This window comes from Dendropsophus ebraccatus, chromosome 1 (assembly GCF_027789765.1).
Source record: "Dendropsophus ebraccatus isolate aDenEbr1 chromosome 1, aDenEbr1.pat, whole genome shotgun sequence".
In the NCBI taxonomy this organism is placed as follows: Eukaryota; Metazoa; Chordata; class Amphibia; order Anura; family Hylidae; genus Dendropsophus; species Dendropsophus ebraccatus.
This window is the reverse complement of record NC_091454.1, coordinates 154,591,287-154,612,013: the sequence shown is the minus strand read 5'-3', so window position 1 is coordinate 154,612,013 and position 20,727 is coordinate 154,591,287. Positions and strand designations below refer to the sequence as shown.

Below are 20,727 nucleotides of genomic sequence, written 5' to 3'. Positions count from 1 at the left end.
CTACTGTTGATTTAGATTTTGAAAGTTATAATGACAGTGACACTTTAAGTATGTGGCATCAAAAGATCTTAGTGGTTGGAGGTTCCCACCCCTGTTGTATGCTATGGATTGGACCCTTGAGTCAGGGCTTACAAAGCTGAGGACCCATTTATTTCTACACTGCCATTCCTAAAGTGTCCCTGTTCCCTTTAAAAAAGGAATGTTTGTTGTGTCCTAGAGACTTGCTGAAACTATTGAGCGGCCTAAAGTGTCCTGTAGTAACTGGCACCAATATTTTCTCATTAGATCCTTTAGGATCCACTCACACATACCATTTTGCAGAGGATTTCATGCTGCGAGCGTCTCGGTGAAGTCCACAGCTACAATGATTTACTCTTAAAGTCTATGGAATTTCATTCCTGCAGCGGATTTCTAGTTTGCTGCGAAAAAGGAGTCCATAGCCCTGTAAAAGAGGAATTGTGCTGCTGGCATATTTAAAAAAACCAAAACAAAACACTAAAGCCTGTGCTCAGTGACAGCCCGCTAAGTCAATCACTGCGCTGTCCCACCACAGCCAGTGACTAGCTGAATGGGTCATCACGGAGCAGGGGACCAGAGCCACAGTGTAATGATTAATTAGTCAGATCCTCCACTCCAAAACTCTGGGTCTATTCAGGCGCAGATCCAAGATAGGCAAGATAAAAGTAGATAGGACTATAAAAATTTATTAAAATAATGACACAACGCGTTTCGAAGTCGTGCTGACTTCTTTCTCAAGTGTCTTATACAAACTGTTTTTCAAAAACAGTTTGTATAAGACACTTGAGAAAGAAGTCAGCACGACTTCGAAACGCGTTGTGTCATTATTTTAATAAATTTTTATAGTCCTATCTACTTTTATCTTGCCTATCTTGGATCTGCGCCTGAATAGACCCAGAGTTTTGGAGTGGAGGATCTGACTATTTACTTACCGGTTTGGTCTCTGGGAGTGGCTGCGGTCCACACACATGCGTTACTGAGTGTTGTGCCTTCCATATGCACAACCATTACAGGTGAGAGTCTCCAATTACTCGCCTGTTTTTGTGCACATTTGCCATCAGACTTCACACTATGGAGCGCTGTCCACACTTCTCTTTTCTACAGTGTAATGATTGGCTGTGTGAGATACTGGAGTAAGGGTCCTATTAGATGGCCCGATCATAAACTGTCAACAAACGCCGATCTGCTAGATCAGCGCTCCATTTACTGAGCTATTACACAGGCTGACACCTGTCCCAGCTACAGATCAACGATGTAAACGAGCACTGATCTGCTAGATCAACGCTTGTTTACTGGTCCTATTCCAAGGCCCAATAATCGTTAGCGAGGGCTGCAGGCCTGACAGAACTGACAGACCGCTCCGCCAATAACTGGCAGCGGCGGTTCTGGCCAGTGATTGGCTGAGTGGTTTGTCAGCTCAGACAGGCAGCTCCGAAGCTGCTGCTGCGCAGGACCGGGAGAAAGAGGGCGAAAACCTGCACTTGGGCAAGTAATGTATGATGTTTTGAAATCGATGATTTTAGGTTCTCTCTATTCCACCGACATTGGGCCAATTATCGCTCCGTGGAATAGGCCCCTAAGGCTGAGTCTGTTCAGCTTTGCCTATTACAGGCACATTACATTGCAAAGCTAATCAGCGCTGCAATGCAATATGTCTGTAATCAGGCTATTGCACAGTAAAGTCCCCATGATGGGACAATAAATTAAAGTGTGAAAGAAAACAAAAAAAAAAACAGACAAAAAATAAAAATGAATAAAGTAAAATTCATATATAATCCCCATAGTCCCCAATACAATAATGACGCTGTCAATAAAATTACTACGTGATTAAACATGCGCAGTGAACACAGAAAATAATAAATGCAGAAAAATACAAATTTTTTATGAAAAAAATGCATTTTTTACAAAAATGTTTTTGCATATTGGACAAAATTTACCAGTAACCTAAAGTACAATATGTCACAAAAAAAAAATCACATAATCAGAAAGAAAAGTTATAGCATCATGTAGCCACAACCACATAAAATCAGAAAGGTTGGATTAAAAAAAATGGGCTAGGATATAATGCAGCCTTCCTCCCAGAGATATATGACGTTCCCTGAGGTACAAACCCGCTACGGGTTGGGACAGGGTCATTTCTTGGCTTACCACCAAATACATAACTTTCTGTTCTCTAGGCTCCAGAACTTGGGGGGGGGGGGGGGGGGACTGACCTCTAATCCCATAGCAACGTATGTAACAAAGACCAATCCCATTCACACACTGTCCTCTCTTTATCTCACATTACGCGATGCCTTCCCAAGAGACATATCACATACCATGTTTAAATATTGGAGAGAGAAACTTCCTCTCCCTGAGCCCCAGGAGTCGATCCTGAAGGGTTGGGACGTGATTAGGAAGGTGATAGTGAATGAGCAGTGGAGAGAGACACAATTTCGTATAATACACCATGCGACATACGGTTTCACATTGCCTAAAACAGAGTTACGCCCGGACAGGATAGATACGTGCCCAAACTGCTCGGAATATGGTACTGACCTGTATCACGGTCTATACACATGCCCGAGGGTTTCTGCCTTTTGGCACTCCCTCATATCCTTCATGAATGATAAACTGGGGTCTTCTATACCAGTGGACCCCCACCTCTTAATGTTGCACATACCTCCTGAGGGGATGCAGATCACTCATTTACAACACATCTTTCTACTGGTCACAAAAAGATGCCTGCTCTTGAGATGGTTGGTCCCAGAGATGCCCACGGTGGAACAGGTCCTCCAACAGGTCAAAAGGTACCTCCATATGGACCAATTAGAGGCAGAGCCAGCTAGGGAGAAAAAAGCCTCATCCTTCTTTAAAAAATGGAAAAGGTTTCTGGTTGGCTTTTTGGACCAGTCAGAAATCCATGAGGTGGTCCGACCCTTTAAAGGCACGAAATGGTACATGGAGAGAGAGATAGCGGGCACCTTAGGCCCTCTACAAATTCCGACTCTGTGTAGATGAGATGATGGGCAACCCAATAGCAATCTTATAATATGTTAATATTTGCTGAACCGATTTGGCTAGAGAGTTCTAATTTAGCGAGCCTGGTGGGAAAGGGAGGGAAGGAGGTTGGGGAGGGAGTTTACTTGACCTATTACTTATGTCAGTGTTGCCTCACTCACTCGTGCTGAAAGTACGGAACCCATGGGTCTGCGTACCCCACTTCGGCATACTGTGCCAGTCGTAAACAGCTGAATGTAATGTTGTCATGAAAATAAATAAAAACTAAGTTTGAAAAAAAAAAAAAAAAATGGGCTCTGGTCCTGAAGGCCAGAATCGGTCCAGTCCTGAAGGGTAACGTCATTCCCCTCAGGGGATTTCAATTTAAAGAGGACCTGTCACCCCGCCTGCCGGGGAAGAGCCCGCCCGACCCTCCAGTGAAGCCCTGTATACTTACCCATTCCATAAATACCCGGTCCTGCAGCCAAGAAATCGCTGTTGGAAGCCCAGAGCGCGCGGTATGCTAATTACCTGAGATGAAGAGTGACGTCCATAAAAAATGACTGGAGGAGTTATTTTCTATGGACATCTAACTCCTCTTTGGTAATTAGTATAATGCATGCTGGGCTTCCGACGGCTCCACCGGAGGGTTGGGCGGGCTCTTCCCCGGCAGGCAGCCTGACAGGTTCCCTTTAAGGTAAATTATTATTAAAGAGGTTGGCCAACAGATTTTTCGTATTGGAAAGGGGAATCATTTGTAATCTTTCCCTTTCCATAGTTATTTTCTAATCTTTTTTCTCCTCTGTGTCCCTGGGCCTCCTCCTCTGTTGCTGCTTTCTGAATTTGGGTTTATTTACATAAAGAACTTCCAGGTCACAGGGTTCAGCAGTGACATCACAGCTCTGCAAGCCTATAGCTCCACCCCCTCAGCTCTGAATCTAGCTCCACCCACTCTAATCATAGGCAGGGAAATGTAGTCCCAAAAATTGTAGTTTTGAACCAGTTGCTGTTGTGATCAGCATTTTTTGTGGACGGTTTGCTGATCATGGAGGCTCTAATAGATGTCTATGGGGAAATGTGCTGAAACTGCACTCCGCACTAAATGTCCTTTCTTTTTTTTTTTTTGTGGAACACAAATGCGGAGACGTGAATAGCCCTACTGAAAGACTGTAATCTATTATTTACGACAATTGCTGATCCACAAATACACACTTTTCACAGATGTGTGAATGCGGCCAAAGGGCCAGTTCACACAGAGTAAAATTGGCGGAATTCTGCCAGCCTTCATGTTATACAGGAACTCTATGGGAGGGCTCTTTTCTCCGCTCAAAGAATTGTCATGTCTCTCCCACAGACTGCCTATATGACATAGAGGCTGGCGGGATTCCGCCAGTTTTACTCCACGTCATGCTGCCCTCACTGCTGCAGCTTCTACTGGGCTCAGATGTTAGCTCCTCCAACAGGGGTGGGGCTAAATCAGTGTGTACGCATAACCTCACCCACCTGATGACTCCTGTTCCCTCACTGACAGGAACAGGAAACAGACAGGGAGCGTGACATCACAGGAAGTAAAGATAACACAGAGTGGTTATGTGACTGAGCCTGAGAACACAGTAAGGCAGCGTTTCCCAACCGGGGTGCCGCGGCACACTGGGGTGCCTGGAGAACCCGCCAGGGGTGCCGCGGGATCCCGGTGGGAAATGTGCGCTGTCACTTTAAGCATCCCGAGAAGCTGCGGCCGCGCAGCTTCTCGGGATGCACAGATCACTTTGATGTTCCGCCCGCACAGTGAGCGGGCGGAACATTAAAGTGAGCATAATGTAGGAGCAGGAAGTGTCAGCATCCTGCTCCTACTTACACTCCCATAGGCTGCCGGCACTTCATGCCAGCAGCCTATGGGAGGCCGGGACATGACCTCTCCGGCAGGCATGATGATGTGACGTCATCACGCCTGCCAGAGGTCCCGTCCCTGCGGCTCGCAAGATGGAGCCAGAGGAGGAGGAGGAGCTGCTGCCTGCAGCCACACAGCGCGAATTAGGTGAGTAGGATGTTTGTTTTTTTAGGGGCAGAGCAGGGGGCATTATTAGTTCATGGGGGCACCTCTGGTGGCATTATTAGTTCATAGGGGGCACTTCTGGGGGTATTAGTATATGGGGGCATTATTAGCTCATGGGGGCACCTCTGGGGGCATTATTAGTTCATGGGGGGCACCTCTGGGGGCATTATTAGTATATGGGGGCACCTCTGGGGGGCATTATTAGTTCATGGGGGCACCTCTGAGGGCATTATTAGTTCATGGGGGCACCTCTGGGGGCATTATTAGTTCAAAAGGGGCACCTCTGGGGGCATTATTAGTTCAAAAGGGGCACCTCTGGGGGCATTATTAGCTCATGGGGGCACCTCTGGGGGCATTATTAGTTTAAGGGGGTACCTCTGGGGGCATTATAAGTTCATAGGGGGCACCTCTGGGGGCATTATTAGCTCATGGGGGCATTATTAGTATATGGGGGCACCTCTGGGGACATTATTAGTTCATGGGGGCACCTCTGGGGGTATTATTAGCTCATGGGGGCACAGCAGGGGATCCTACATACAGGGGGCATCCCACATTCCTAGTCGCTTTACTGCACATAACACCAAACAGCCCAGTTACTATGGGAGCCTACAGGAGGGAGAAAGGAAAGGAAGTTGCTAGAAATGTGCGGAGCCTAAATTGTTTATCTCGCAGGTTCTGAGGGGATGAAACGTATCTGGAAGAAATCATCATGGAGGACTGGGCCGGATGGAGAGGAAAAGGGAAAGTGACTCCTCAGATCAAAGAAGACATCACCTGTGAGTCACTGTATGACCGTTTTCTTAATTTGTACAACATTATTTAGTAGGGGTGCCCCGAGGTGGAAAAGGTTGGGAAGCACTGCAGTAAGGCCCCGTTCCCATTGAGCAAAACTAGCGGAATTGTCCGCCGCGGAATGCCGTTAGCCTCCCGCTCATAATGGGAGTCTATGGGAGGCGCGCGCTCCTGCTCTGTCCGCGCTGAAGAAAGAACATGTTTATTCCCTGTCCGCCCTTCAGCACGGACAGGGCAGGAGCGCGCACCTCCCATAGACTCCCATTATGAGCGGGAGGCTAACGCATTCCGCGGCGGACAATTTTGCTGCGGAATTCCGCTAGTTTTGCTCAGTGGGAACGGGGCCTAAGGGCTCTAAATAAAAAACAATGTAAGTGTATATAGAACATACACCATCAGGAGTCAATGCAATGCTAGTTTACTAAAAGAAATCCTGGACAACCCCTTTAATATAAATTTTTTTAAAGAAAAATGGCTAAAAATTTAAACAAAAAGTCCTGTGAATAAGAAAGTGCTGAATAAGAAACCAACTTCAGCATGGCAGCCTTCCAGCACTCTCTGCAATCCGCATGGAGACAGTTATCAGCTCACCATGTGAACTGGTCTCAGGCCAGCCACAGCAATGAGTGCGGTAACTACATAACACAACCAGCAAGCCTACAACTGAGGAGAAGGAGGACGTAGACATAAGGCCGCCCGTGCTATCAGCAAAGGTAATCAGGTGTGCATGTGCCGGGAGTCACAGGCTAGTACGTCACGTAGTGCAGCTATTTCCCAAGAGCCTTTGCTGCTCGCTTTCTCGCGATATTTCCAACTCTGTCCGGTTTGTGCTCAGGCGGTTACATTAGCGTTGTCCTCACAGCTGTAGATTTAGAAGCAGATTGGACAAGTCACCTGGTGTACAGGTGCTCGGAGGGGACGCGCGTTAATCGAAGGGTTAACTCCATTGGTTGCCAGGGGAGCACGTTCCGTTGAACAGGGCCGTTAAGCCAATAGGAAACGAGCATTCCCACAAGTTTCGGCCAATCAGGAGGCGAGGAGCGATATTTAAAATTCATCCATTGCTGTTGGGAGCAGAATCCGCAGTGTGTGGTAGTGGAGGACGTGGGCGCAGTGGGTTTTACCGGTTTTGTTTTAGCTTTTCTTTTATCTGTCCCGTGCTAAGATGGCGACCCGCCGTGCTGTGGTAAGTACTGTCCGTGTGCAGAGGCGGCTCTCTCCCCGCACTTGTAAGCGAGTGCTGGCTGTGGCTGGATGCGGGCTTTATCACTGTCCTAGGGGCCTGGTGTAGCCCCGGGCCGGCTGGTGTGTGCGGGAGCCGTGCAGCAATGTGCAGCCATCAGCCCCTCCCTGTCTCCCATCATGGCGCCTGCAGAGCCCAGGCCTCCCGGGCTGCAGCCCGCTGTATGGATGGAGCTGCTCTATGGGCCGCTGTGTGGATGGAGCTGCTCTATGGGCCGCTGTGTGGATGGAGCTGCTCTATGGGCCGCTGTGTGGATGGAGCTGCTCTATGGGCCGCTGTGTGGATGGAGCTGCTCTATGGGCCGCTGTGTGGATGGAGCTGCTCTATGGGCCGCTGTGTGGATGGAGCTGCTCTATGGGCCGCTGTGTGGATGGAGCTGCTCTATGGGCCGCTGTGTGGATGGAGCTGCTCTATGGGCCGCTGTGTGGATGGAGCTGCTCTATGGGCCGCTGTGTGGATGGAGCTGCTCTATGGGCCGCTGTGTGGATGGAGCTGCTCTATGGGCCGCTGTGTGGATGGAGCTGCTCTATGGGCCGCTGTGTGGATGGAGCTGCTCTATGGGCCGCTGTGTGGATGGAGCTGCTCTATGGGCCGCTGTGTGGATGGAGCTGCTCTATGGGCCGCTGTGTGGATGGAGCTGCTCTATGGGCCGCTGTGTGGATGGAGCTGCTCTATGGGCCGCTGTGTGGATGGAGCTGCTCTATGGGCCGCTGTGTGGATGGAGCTGCTCTATGGGCCGCTGTGTGGATGGAGCTGCTCTATGGGCCGCTGTGTGGATGGAGCTGCTCTATGGGCCGCTGTGTGGATGGAGCTGCTCTATGGGCCGCTGTGTGGATGGAGCTGCTCTATGGGCCGCTGTGTGGATGGAGCTGCTCTATGGGCCGCTGTGTGGATGGAGCTGCTCTATGGGCCGCTGTGTGGATGGAGCTGCTCTATGGGCCGCTGTGTGGATGGAGCTGCTCTATGGGCCGCTGTGTGGATGGAGCTGCTCTATGGGCCGCTGTGTGGATGGAGCTGCTCTATGGGCCGCTGTGTGGATGGAGCTGCTCTATGGGCCGCTGTGTGGATGGAGCTGCTCTATGGGCCGCTGTGTGGATGGAGCTGCTCTATGGGCCGCTGTGTGGATGGAGCTGCTCTATGGGCCGCTGTGTGGATGGAGCTGCTCTATGGGCCGCTGTGTGGATGGAGCTGCTCTATGGGCCGCTGTGTGGATGGAGCTGCTCTATGGGCCGCTGTGTGGATGGAGCTGCTCTATGGGCCGCTGTGTGGATGGAGCTGCTCTATGGGCCGCTGTGTGGATGGAGCTGCTCCTTGGGCCGCTGTGTGGATGGAGCTGCTCCTTGGGCCGCTGTGTGGATGGAGCTGCTCCTTGCCGAGCTGGGTGATTCCCGGGAGCTGAGGGGCAGATGCTCACAGCAGCCATGCCTGTAATGCCTTGATCTGTTGTGTATGGTGCACTATACTATGTACTGCGGCTGATACCCCCGACACTGGCCCCCATCTCTATGCCATGCTGTGTACTATACTATGTACTGCGGCTGATGCCCCCATCTCTATGCCATGCTGTGTACTATACTATGTACTGCGGCTGATGCCCCCATCTCTATGCCATGCTGTGTACTATACTATGTACTGCGGCTGATGCCCCCATCTCTATGCCATGCTGTGTTCTATACTATGTACTGCGGCTGATACCCCTACATGGGCCCCCATCTCTATGCCATGCTGTGTACTATACTATGTACTGCGGCTGATGCCCCCATCTCTATGCCATGCTGTGTTCTATACTATGTACTGCGGCTGATACCCCTACACGGGCCCCCATCTCTATGCCATGCTGTGTACTATACTATGTACTGCGGCTGATACCCCTACACGGGCCCCCATCTCTATGCCATGCTGTGTACTGTACTATGTACTGCGGCTGATGCCCCCATCTCTATGCCATGCTGTGTTCTATACTATGTACTGCGGCTGATACCCCTACACGGGCCCCCATCTCTATGCCATGCTGTGTACTATACTATGTACTGCGGCTGATACCCCTACATGGCCCCCATCTCTATGCCATGCTGTGTACTATACTATGTACTGCGGCTGATACCCCGACACGGGCCCCCATCTCTTTGCAATTCTGTTGTGCGGAGCAGTTATCTTGCACTAGGCAGAAGTGTACTGCACCCTCCCATCTCCAGTATGTTCCCACCAGTAACTGAGGTGGATTATTACAGTCCCCTGCAGCCATATGGTAACTTGAGTACTGGTGGGGCAATGCAGGGGTGGTAGCTATGGGGTTGGAGTAGGAGAGTATCTTTTATTTTTACCACCTGTAGCAATGGACAAAACTTGTCAAAGGGTAATTCCTCTTCCTTGTATAGTCTATGCCAGCAAAGTACTGGGGGGCTTGCTGCAAAAAAATAGGCAAACTGCAGATTGCCTTCTCTGGAAAGGTCAATACTGATATGTAAAACAAGCGTTTCCTTGAGCCTGTTTGGTGTTGGGTCTGTCTTCAAGAATGTTTAAAGAAAACACAGACTTTAGTAAAGTCTAACTCTAGTCACCAGCCACATTCTTGCACATGTGATGCATGTTGCAGTGTTTGAACTATAGAATCCATTTAACCTTGTACTAATCGTGATGTCTTTTCAGATTTCCCGTGAAGCGGACAATGCTGTTACAGGAGCTATGAGGGCTAAGGCCCAGCTGAATGTCAGGAGAGCTGCTCTGGGAGAAATAGGAAATAAAGTTACAGTGCGTGGAAAGCAGCCTGTAGGAAAAGTAAGCATTGTGCATGTTTGTCTAAGCTTGTGCTACAACATGACTGTCACACTGCTACATCTCAACTAAGATGACATGAGGTGCAACATGACCAAATTGGCAACCACGGCTGCAAAATTTGTCTTTGCTAGTTGCACACTACTCTGTGGCTTGCTGTGTTTTTTTTTTTTTTTATTCCAGTTCATTGGTCTACTACTACAACTTAAATGAAATATGTACAACTAGTGGTATGAGTGCTGCCATACTTGCAGTTGAGCCTCTGTTGCATTACTGTAAAGTCCTCGGTTCTAGCAATGAACAGTCCACTGCCTTTGCTGGTAAAGGTGCCCAGGAATATCTTTGCTGCAGGGCTCCTATTTGGTACAGGAGCAGCAGTGCAGCTTCCTGCTAGATACGCATGCATAGGAGTCAGATGTGTATACTGCTATAGATCAAGAGTACTTGGTGAGCTTTAACTTTGCTAGTTGACTACATTACCAAGTACTCTTCTGGTATTTGGTACTTGGGTATTTTGGTATTTAGGTGGCTCTTGCATTGTATTTGAGAACTTGTAGTAGAATCTCACTTTTGCTTTATTTGTGCTAGAACTCAAATGCAGTGGTGAAGACATCCAAACCTGCAGCTAAAGTGGCAAATGTCAGCATGAAGCCAAAGGCGGTCCCTGTGAAGGTGACTGTAATTGAAGCTCCGGCAGAGGTAAGTTTCTAGTTGAGGGCAAAGGCCTCTAATTGGCATGTATTGCTCTAAATTACAGAAAGGTCTGCCAATGGAGTATCTTCATACTGTGCTATCCTTTCTATCTTGTGTGGACAGCCAAAGCTTTAGCTGTCCAGGCATGATGGGAATTGGGGTTTTGCAACAGCTGGAGGGCTGCCGTTTGAGAAGCCATGGATTAGAGCATGGGTCTCCAAACTGTTAGACGCCCCCTTGTTGTTGGTGAGGCCCAGCTGAGGAGCCAGTTTTCACAAAGTAACTGATATGCAGTCGTTTTGCATAAGTCTCGCTTTTTAGCAAAATTATTAATTTTGTACTGTGTAATTTTTGTACTATGTTAGTATATAGAGCTTGGGAGACGGGTTAAAGGTAGCCCTAGTATATTCAGCTTTTTAATGGACTTTTACCACAGATGGTAAGTCCCAGGCTTTGCCTTGGTCTGTTGGGTGAGGCTCCAGTAGATAGTTGAGAAGCACTACTCTAATCCAAGGCTTTGTTGCATAACTTAGGCTGGTGACTGGCTACAAATGTGGAAGAACCATATTTCTAACCAATGTTTTGACTCTAAGGAATCCTCTCCAATACCTATGGATGTGTCAATGAAGGAGGAAGAGGAACTCTGTCAAGCTTTCTCCGATGCTCTGAATAATGTGGAGGATATTGATGCTGAAGATGGAGGCAACCCTCAACTGTGTAGTGAATATGTAATGGATATCTACAACTATCTGAAGCAACTGGAAGTAAGTTTGCAGCCCCAATTTGTGGGTGGGCAATAAAATGGGAAAGTGTAACTTGTCCCCAGCATATATGCACAAGCTGGCCCAAGGTCTATATACCAAATTATAACTGATTGGCAAGGAACATGAGCTGTACTTAAAGAGGACCTGTCACCCCCACTGCGGGGGTGACAGGCTCCTGACCCTCCTCGTTAGAGCCCCCTATAATCACCTGATCTCGCCGGGTCCCACTTCTGGAGATGGTCGGGTCACAGATATCGGCGCCCGGCGCGTGCTCCTCAGATTAGTCAAACACTCATAGAGAATGACAGAGTCCAGCGCTCCGTCATGCTCTGAGCGGCTGAGATCTCCGTGACCCGACCATCTCCAGAAGCGGGACCCGGTGGGATCAGGTGAGTATAGGGGGCTCTAACGGGGAGTCAGGAGCCTGTCACCCCGGCACGAGGGGTGAAAGGTTCCCTTTAAAGGGGTATTCTGAAGTCTGACTGAGAATCTCTGTAAAGAAGGCTAGAGTATGGGTGTCCAACCTATGGCCCTCCATGTTGTGATGATTATGTCAAAATGGCTATCCATGATGGGAATAGCAGTTTTGCAGCAGCCAAAGGGCCACAAGCTGATAAGATGGCACACTTTGCAATAATGCATTTAAGAACTTCTACGGTTAAAATGTCCTGTTTCTGTCCTGTCTAGCTTCAGCAGCCAATAAGGACACGATACTTGGAAGGAAAGGAGGTAAATGAACGCATGAGGGCCATCTTGGTTGACTGGCTAGTTCAAGTTCACTCTAGGTTCCAACTGCTCCAGGAAACTCTGTATCTGAGCATTGCTATCATGGATCAGTTTCTGCAGGCAAGTGTTTCTGGTGTCTTTAGTTTAGTGTGTGTGTGTTCACCCTACTATACTAATGCCTCTCTATACATAGGTTCAGCCTATCTCTCGTGGAAAGCTTCAGTTGGTTGGTGTAACTTCGCTTCTCCTGGCTTCCAAATATGAAGAAATGTACAGCCCAGAGGTTGGAGACTTTGTTTACATCACGGACAATGCTTATACTGCATTCCAGATTAGAGAAATGGAACTGTTGATGCTGCGTGAGCTGAACTTTGGATTGGGACGTCCACTGCCACTTCACTTCCTGAGACGTGCATCAAAATGCTGTAGTGTAAGTTTAAACCCCACAGGACACAGATAGTGGGCAATGTGATCTGACATCAAATGAAAGGGAATCTATCAGCTACAAGACAAACATGGTACTTTCGTATATCTGTCCTTCCAGATCAGAAAGCTTTAATTGTATTTCTAAATTAGAGGGCTTCTTGAAGTGCAGCAAGCTGTAATGCCTGCTTGGGACTCTACTTCCTTACTTCCTACTGTCAACTAAGAAGGGAAGGGGAAAGGAAGCTGCCAGCTTGTCAGGTGCTCAGAAATAGCCTCTGACTCTACCAGAGCATTCTCCTACATTCTGAAAGCACAGCTGGAAATGTACCATGTGTCCTTGATCGAACAGTGTCAGCAACTTGGAATATGGATTACAGCTAACACTCAAGGGTGGGGTTTTGTTGTATGTAGTGGTGAACACTAAAAGCTGCATACAGTCTTAATGTGGAGGAACAAAGATTCAACTAGGAATACAGGCAAAAGGCAAATTTGGTCAGCTCTCCTGAAACACAATTCTCACTAGGCAGCACATTGCTATATCATAAAAAGAATGTCAGCTTACCCTTGATAGCCACAATTAGCGCAGGTGTGTGGACTTCCTGGGAGTGAAGCACATTCTGGCTGTATTGCAGGCCGCAACCCGGAAAGTCCATGAAATGAAAAATTCCATCCATGGCTTCAATAAAATTGTGGTAGCTTTATTGGAACATCACAAAACAGAAAACAAAAAGATAAGATAAAAACACGCCGACATGGCCAAAGGGGTTCTAACCCTGCAATGCGTCGGCGTGTTATCTTTCTGTTTTGTGGTGGTCCAATAAAGCTACCACAATTTTTTTTTTTTTGAAGCCGTGGATGGAATTTTTCGTTTTCAAGCGCACTGATATGGCTGGAACTGCAAACACAAAGCAACAGATATAAAAATACACAAAGCAGCCCAACAGATGCTAAAGATCTCCATAAAGATAATTAAGACTCTTGGTATACCATTTGCAAATGTAAACCATCATTCCACGTTAAGGTGGCCTTATCCCAGTAAGTTTTTTTTAAGATTCCATTAGGCACTTCTAGGAAGTTTCTAGTTTAGAATTTAAGGGGGTTATCCAGTGCTACAAAAACATGGCCACTTCCAGAGACAGCACCACTCTTGTCTCCAGTTTGGGTGTGATTTTGTAACTCCATTTCATTGAAGTGAATGGAGCTTAATTGCAACACCACACCTGAGCTGGAGACCAGAGTGGTGCTGTCTCCGGAAAAAGCTGCCATGTTTTTGTAGCATTGGGTAACCCTTTTAAAGCTAAAACATACTTAGAGTATACATTTTATCTAAGAATGCAACATTCACTAGCTCCTAGGTAAAACTTCTAGTCTTTGTATCTGTAAATGTAAAATGGCATGTGTAATAGTCTAAACTCTTATTTGGGGTGTATAGTGGTCATATACACCCCAACTGTGGTAAGTGCATCAGATAGGTGTACAAAGGCATACATCAATGTACACAATCCTGTAGACTAGAGTGGCCTGGGTCAGGTGTCCCTACACCAGACAGAGCTTGCCCTGTGCTTGGTGGTTGTCCATGAAGATGGTCAGGCAAGCCCTGTCTAGTGTAGGGGATGTCGGACCCAGGTCAGACCTTGAAGGATTGTGCCTCAGAAGATATGGCAGGTGTACAAACACATGCATTGTGTAATCTCAATTTACCATAGCTGTGGTATTGGATTTAACATTGCTGTGTAAATATTCACTGAATAAAGCTTGGACTATATTATGCAAAGCTGTCTACCACACGTAACTTCACAAATACATGTCTGTAGTAGACATTGTGGTGATGGCCTATCCATTAAGGGTCATCTGTCTACATACTAGTCCTTATTGTAACTTCATTAAAAATCATGGTACAGGCAACAGCCATTTCTTGGCTTACTACTCCTTCCTCTTGCCTTTTGACTAGATTAGGACCAACACCTATAGCTTGTGGAGCACGCTTTCACTAACATGTAATTTGTCATGAAGTTGCAGTAAAGACTAGAAGCTTTACTTGTAGCTAGTGAGTTCCACATCTATTGACTATTGGACTGAACTGCAGAGCACTACTAATGCTGGAGTTCTCCCCCATGCAACTGCTTACTTGTATCAGTACCAGTAGTCCTGGCTCTTGTCTATAAACAACTCTCTAACATGTTCTCTTCAGGCTGATGCAGAACAGCACACACTTGCAAAGTATCTGATGGAACTTACCCTCATAGACTATGATATGGTCCACTTTAGACCTTCTGAATTGGCCTCAGCTGCACTTTGTCTGGCACAGAAAGTTCTTGGTCAGGGCAGTTGGGTAAGTTGTATATGCCTATAGGGCAGGAGGCTGACTTCTAGTCTGTAATTGGCACAATCTAGGACAGCTGATTTATGCTACTTTCTCCTTCAGGGTGCCACACAGCAGCACTACACTGGATACACTGAGGAAGACTTGTCTCCTATCATGAAACACATGGCTAAGAATGTTAACAAAGTCAACAAGAACCTCACAAAGCATGTGGTATGTTTTAGTAGATAGGAGCAGGCACTTGGTGAGTAAACAAATATTGGACTGTAAATCTTGATCTCTCTATTGTATCTTAGGCTGTGAGAAACAAGTTTGCAAGCAGCAAGTTAATGAAGATTAGCACCATTCCTCAGCTGATGTCTCCAGTCATTACAGACCTGGCTGCAAGACTTGCCTCCTAATAAAACCACACAGCATGGGGACTACCACTTCTGCACTTTTATAACACTGCCATTTCAGGCATTAATGCTGCTGACTCTGTAAATACTGTTTTTATGACTTTTTAAGTTCTGTGAGCTTTGAGCAACATCTGGGAGACCTATAAATAAACTGACTTTTTATAAAACTACTTTGTTTAAGTAATTAGAAATTACATCCTGCACCTATAAACATGTGAATCTAAATGTGTTTGACTGGAATCTGGACTTGCAGCTTGTGCATTCCAGTCAATCTGCTACCTGACATTACACAGAACCTGTCTTCACTTATACTGTGTGAACTCTAGTTGGCAAGTCAGACTGATGGTTATGTAGACGAGTCTTACATTCTGCTTGAGATGCATTCCTTGCCCCATGCATTTATATTCGGAGTTCCCCCCCCCCCCCCCCCCCCCCCAATACTAAGATGGTTGGGTGTGATGGATTCTCGCTGCCTCACACCCGTTTGCAAATGTTTGAAAGTACCCACGTCAAGTTTTGATCATTGAGAACTAAGTGTTTAGGCCACAGATAATCGGGATAAGCTAGAGTGCATGCTTGACACTCACTCAAGGCTGTCATATGACCTAGACGAAGGGTGTCACACTCAAATACACAGTGGGTCAAAATTAAGAAATGGACAAGTTGGGGGCCAACCTTGAAGTGTGACTGTAGCGGTGCTGGCACTGTCGGAGCAGCGTGCATTGTTCCTGGCACTGTCAGTGGTGTGCCTCTCCCAGCCCCGTGCACTATGATAAATGACATGTTAATTGCTATGACATGATTAAACCCCAACCCATATAATAGCCAATCCCCACCCCAAAATTGCCCCACATTATCCAGCCCTCCCAATAGTGCCCAAATAAGCCAGCCTTCCCCACTAGTCTCATAGTAGCCAGCCCTCCCTCATACACTCTTATATAGTAGCCAGCCCTCCCCACAGTCTTGTATAGTAGCCATGGCGGGCCTGATGTAATTAAAATTCTGAATTGCCTGGCGGGCCAAAGATAATGGCACCACGGGCCAGAGTTTGACATGACTGACTTTGACACACTCAAGTCTATTGATTCTAATGGTGCGTTTACACTGAGCAATAATTTGCCCAGTCTTTAAACAATTTCACTTTGTCTAAATGCTGATTAAAAAACTCAAATTGTTGCTTCAAAATTAGTTATTGCAATCGCTTAAGCCCTGTGAATCAGACGGTTTATCTGTTAAGCTATCGGCAAATTTTTAGCCAACGACTACTTGAGAACATGTTGAAAGATCACAACAAACTTCTCGCTCGTCGCTTGATCGTTCGCTGTGTTTACATGAGCAAATTATCCCACATGCGATAGTTATCGTGAAAATTCTGTTTAAATGCACCATAAGGCTCAGACAGAGCAGGAAGACTAGCCTGCTGCAGAACATCGGTGCAACTGATCAGTTGCGTTTACTTGATCAGTTGCAGTCACAACTTGGGGCTTATACCCATGTTCTGTGAAGCACTTAAACCAGACTTTTTTTTTTTTTTCTCTGAAAAGCTACTTTAAACAGTTGCCAAACATCCATATGTATAGTAAAGCTGGGAGAAGTGATTGACTGTCTATAATAACCTTTTGGATAGTTAAGCAAAACTTTTCAAATCAACTGGTGCCAGAGATCTGTAACTAAAAAGAAAATCTTTCAGTACCTATCAGCTGCTGTATGTTATGTCCTGCAGTAAGTGGTGTATTCTCTCCAGTCTAACACAATGCTCTCTGCTGCCTCCTATGTCCCTGACAGGAACTGTCCGGAGCAGTAGAAAATCCCAATGGAAAACCTCTCCTACTGATTACTATATTCTATGCTGATTATACCGAAATATATAGAGCTCATGCTATTCGATAAAAATGTATTGAATAGAAGTAAGCAAATCTCTGGCACTTTTTTAGAACCACCCCTTTAAGGGTGTATCAATTGCAGATTATAGTGCTGCTTTATGCACATTCTACCAGCTCATGCTGACCTAAAATGCAGGCATGTGACTTCTATGAAGTCTCTTGACAATTGAGTCTTAAACACAGGAGATTTATCCCCTAGCAACCAATCAGATTCCACCCTTTTTCCAAAGAATCTGAGAAATGAAAGGTGGAATCTGATTGCTAGGGGAAACTGAGTCAATTTAACTCTAAACCAGTTTGATAAATCTCCCCCAAATTCTCACTTGTGTAGGAAAGATACTGATGGGTAGTAAATTAGCCCATGTGTTATATTAACGAAGAGGCCTTATGCTTTGTCAGTATCTATTACATCAATGATATCTTGCTTGGCATCTATGTACAAGAAACCTAACCAAAGCTGTGAAATTACTATGTAGCTGTCAGAATAGCCAGTCTGTATAGCTTATATCTATATTGTGTTACTATCGACACAAAGTAATCTTAGATGCCGAGCCACTGCTTCATTTAAATAGATGTTGGAAGTGATTGCCTGATCTCAACAGCTAGTAATTTAAAGGGGAAGCTTATTTATAGATCATGTTCAGCGTTGAGGGGTCAAGGACACTGCATACTGTTTTGCACACCTTGCTTGTATTCAGCACTTGACCATGTTCAGTCAAAGGAACAAGGAGACATGCATGCTGGGAATAATTATTTGCATAGCCTCAACAGATTCTGCTGCGCTTAATAAACTGCCTCCTTGATTCTTACAGGGATTGGCCATTTTATAGTAAAATTACTCGGTGTCCAGTATGCAGACTTTTGCACAATGAGTGAAGTCACAGCAGCTGCTTCTCACACCTTTGCCTGCTCAGGTGTAGGCTAAAGAGGCTGGTCAGAGATGGGGAATCACTCAAGGGATTGGGGGATCCAGCCAAGCCTACTGTGACATCACACCCTGCCCCCTGTCTGCATAATCAGCTTGTGCTCTGCAAATATACACAATGAGACAGAGGCATGGAATCTGTCTCCTGAGGGGGGGTAGCAGGAGACAGAGTGGATTTCCTGGATGTCAATCAACTACCAGTGTGGCAGAACTGCACAGATATGGTAGTACATTATAGAGACACATCTATTTTACTTTTGATGTACTTTTAATAGAAAAAAAAAAATGAAGCCACAGCGCTGTCATTGCAGTGCGGCGCAGATTCATACAGTTCCCCTGCTCCCAGCATCTTATCACAGATGCTGCCTATTCCATGTCTGTGTTCTGTGCTGAACACGGAACGTGTTAATGCGGCCTTAAAGGGAATCTGTCATAAACTCACCTTGAAAATTGCTCGCAGTTTGATAGCTCTTAGCTCAAGGAGACACACAGTACCTATTCCTATATCAATCTGTGCTACCACAATGTAGAAAAATGCTTTTGTTCCCCTGTGCAAAGAGGTGTTCCTGAGCTCCTAAACTGGAGAGGGCTAGAATGACTCCTTGAACAGGGTCTATTATGGAAGGGGAAGCAAGGAGGAGTCCCAGCCCTCAGCACTTCAAGGGATTGAAAACACCGCTTTGACACTTTGCTTCCAGAATGAAGAAAAATGTTTTAAATCTCTGGTGCAAAGCTAGATATATGAAAGGTGCAAGGAGCTCTAACAGTGTCAGGAGGTTGCAGCTGACAAATTTACTTTCATAGGTTTTAGGTGACTTCATTATAAGCTGTCCTGTGTGTACATGAGGAGCAGTTCTATATCTGTCCATTATGTATCTTATATATGGAATTTTTCAGCAAATCTTCACAGGTTGTCTTTCTCACTGTAGCATGTAGACTGAGTACAAGTCATAACCAGTAAACCAAAGCTATTGCCAAGCTGATTTTTCAGAGTGGATGATAGTTTGGCAGGAGGGAAGGAGTGCAATGATGCTTGATAACAATGGGAAGCATTTTTTGTCATTAAATTTCTTATAGTTGCTTGATCTTCCATTACCTTGAACAGGCCACAGATCCTAAAACGGTCAAATATGAGAAATGTCGGGGGGGCGTAGCTAACTGCCAAGCAGAGTAGACGTGCTGTATGTGAGCTCTGGCTGGTAACCGGCTTACCACCTTTATCCTGCCAATATACGCTGCCAGATTGCACCTGAATGACACGGGTCGCCCTCGTAAGAGGATGAACCGTACACGGCAGACCACCGCTGCAGAAAAGCTCAGAGTTTGCCCGGCCAGCTGACCAACATGGCGCCGAACAGCAGCGAGCAGCCCGGGATGCTGAAATGGCGCCAAACATCTCAGCGGCCAGATGATCCGGATCCCGAGCCTACACTTTCCCAAGTCACAGCTCAACTGCTTGCCGCCATACAGACATCCACCTCTGCTCTGACCGGGAAGATTGAGGAGGTGAAAATCGACGTTGGATTGCTGAGTCAGGACCTCCAGAACCTCAGGGCCCGGGTGAATGAGACGGAGACACGAATCTCCCATCTCAAGGACATGACTACCCCCATGCCAGCTAAGATCACAGCCCTAGACAAGTCGGCTGCTGCCTGGGCCCAGAGAGCCGACGACCTGGAAAATCGCCTCAGGCGCAATAACCTGAGAATCCTAGGCCTTCCCGAACGGGCTGAGGGAAAAGACCCCTGTACTTTTGTACTCAGTGTACCTTCCAGGCTGCTGCCACACGGTGCCCCGCCGAGGCCATTCCTGGTGCACCTGCTCAGCAGTCGGGACAGGGACGCGGCGCTATCCGCTGCCCGCAGGTTGGGCCAAGTAACGTACTAGAATGCCAACATCCAGTTATTCCTGGATTTCTCCGCTGCTCTCCAGAAAACAAGGGCCTCATTTACAGCAGTGAAGGCAAAGCTGCGAGAACGGCGCATAATATACTCTATGTCCTTTCCGGCCCGCCTCCGTGTTATCTACGATGAACGGGCCATGTTCTTCAACACTCCAGCTGAGGCAGATGACTGGCTTCAAGTTTAAGGGCATGTAGCCCGAAACATCTCGATCCTTTGGACTAGGAGTATCTGTTTCATCTTCAAATAAACGTTTGCTTTTATGGGACTGAATATCTGGAGCCGGACAATCTTCTTTTTTCGTCAGATGACTGGCTTCAATCCCTGGGTCGCGGACGTCCGTCGCCACCGTCTCCACGTTAATGTTTGCAGAGGCCTCATGGGCCACCGAGATGTAGATTCCCTATTGAGCAAGTATGAACATTCTTCACAAAGACATAACTGAGACATTCCCCTGCATTCTACTCCTCATAGGACTCAGTTGAGGTCGGGTGCCAAAGCCACCGGTCTCTGCACCACCACTACCAAACCACTGCCGTAGATCAGGCATGCTACTGTTTATGCGTTTATATTTTTTTCCTTTCCCCGTTCCCCCCCCCCCCCCTCCTCCTCCTTATCGTTGCTCCCCCCTTGCCTGCCATAAATATCTGGTCTAACAGTGACTACAGCAGCGTTCGCCTGAGGGCGTACAATAGATGTGCACGTTTGGTGGCTAAAAGCTCATAGTACTTTAATGGGTAACCGGTGTAACCTAAGTCTGAGTTTCTGAGATTCAGCTTCTCAGACTTCCCCCGTATAAGAAGCCACGTAGATCTTTTGTGTTTC

General features: G+C 46.9%; 1 protein-coding gene across 1 annotated transcript; it reads left to right on the top strand.

The window, feature by feature from the left end:
* Window positions 1-6,666: 6,666 nt before the first annotated feature.
* LOC138779120 (G2/mitotic-specific cyclin-B2-like) lies at window positions 6,667-15,363 on the top strand. The gene is made up of 9 exons (XM_069956562.1): window positions 6,667-7,031; window positions 9,738-9,866; window positions 10,452-10,562; window positions 11,150-11,320; window positions 12,008-12,166; window positions 12,240-12,476; window positions 14,664-14,804; window positions 14,898-15,008; window positions 15,092-15,363. Exons 1-9 carry the CDS (start codon window positions 7,011-7,013, stop codon window positions 15,194-15,196), a joined length of 1,185 nt encoding a protein of 394 aa, XP_069812663.1. The 5' UTR covers window positions 6,667-7,010; the 3' UTR covers window positions 15,197-15,363.
* Window positions 15,364-20,727: the final 5,364 nt, after the last annotated feature.

Coding starts and splice junctions, on each gene's coding strand:
- LOC138779120 (XM_069956562.1), top strand. CDS start 7,011: ATGGCGACCCGCCGTGCTGTG. Junction 9,867..10,451: donor GAAAGCAGCCTGTAGGAAAA/GTAAGCATTGTG, acceptor TATTTGTGCTAG/AACTCAAATGCAGTGGTGAA. Junction 10,563..11,149: donor TAATTGAAGCTCCGGCAGAG/GTAAGTTTCTAG, acceptor TTTGACTCTAAG/GAATCCTCTCCAATACCTAT.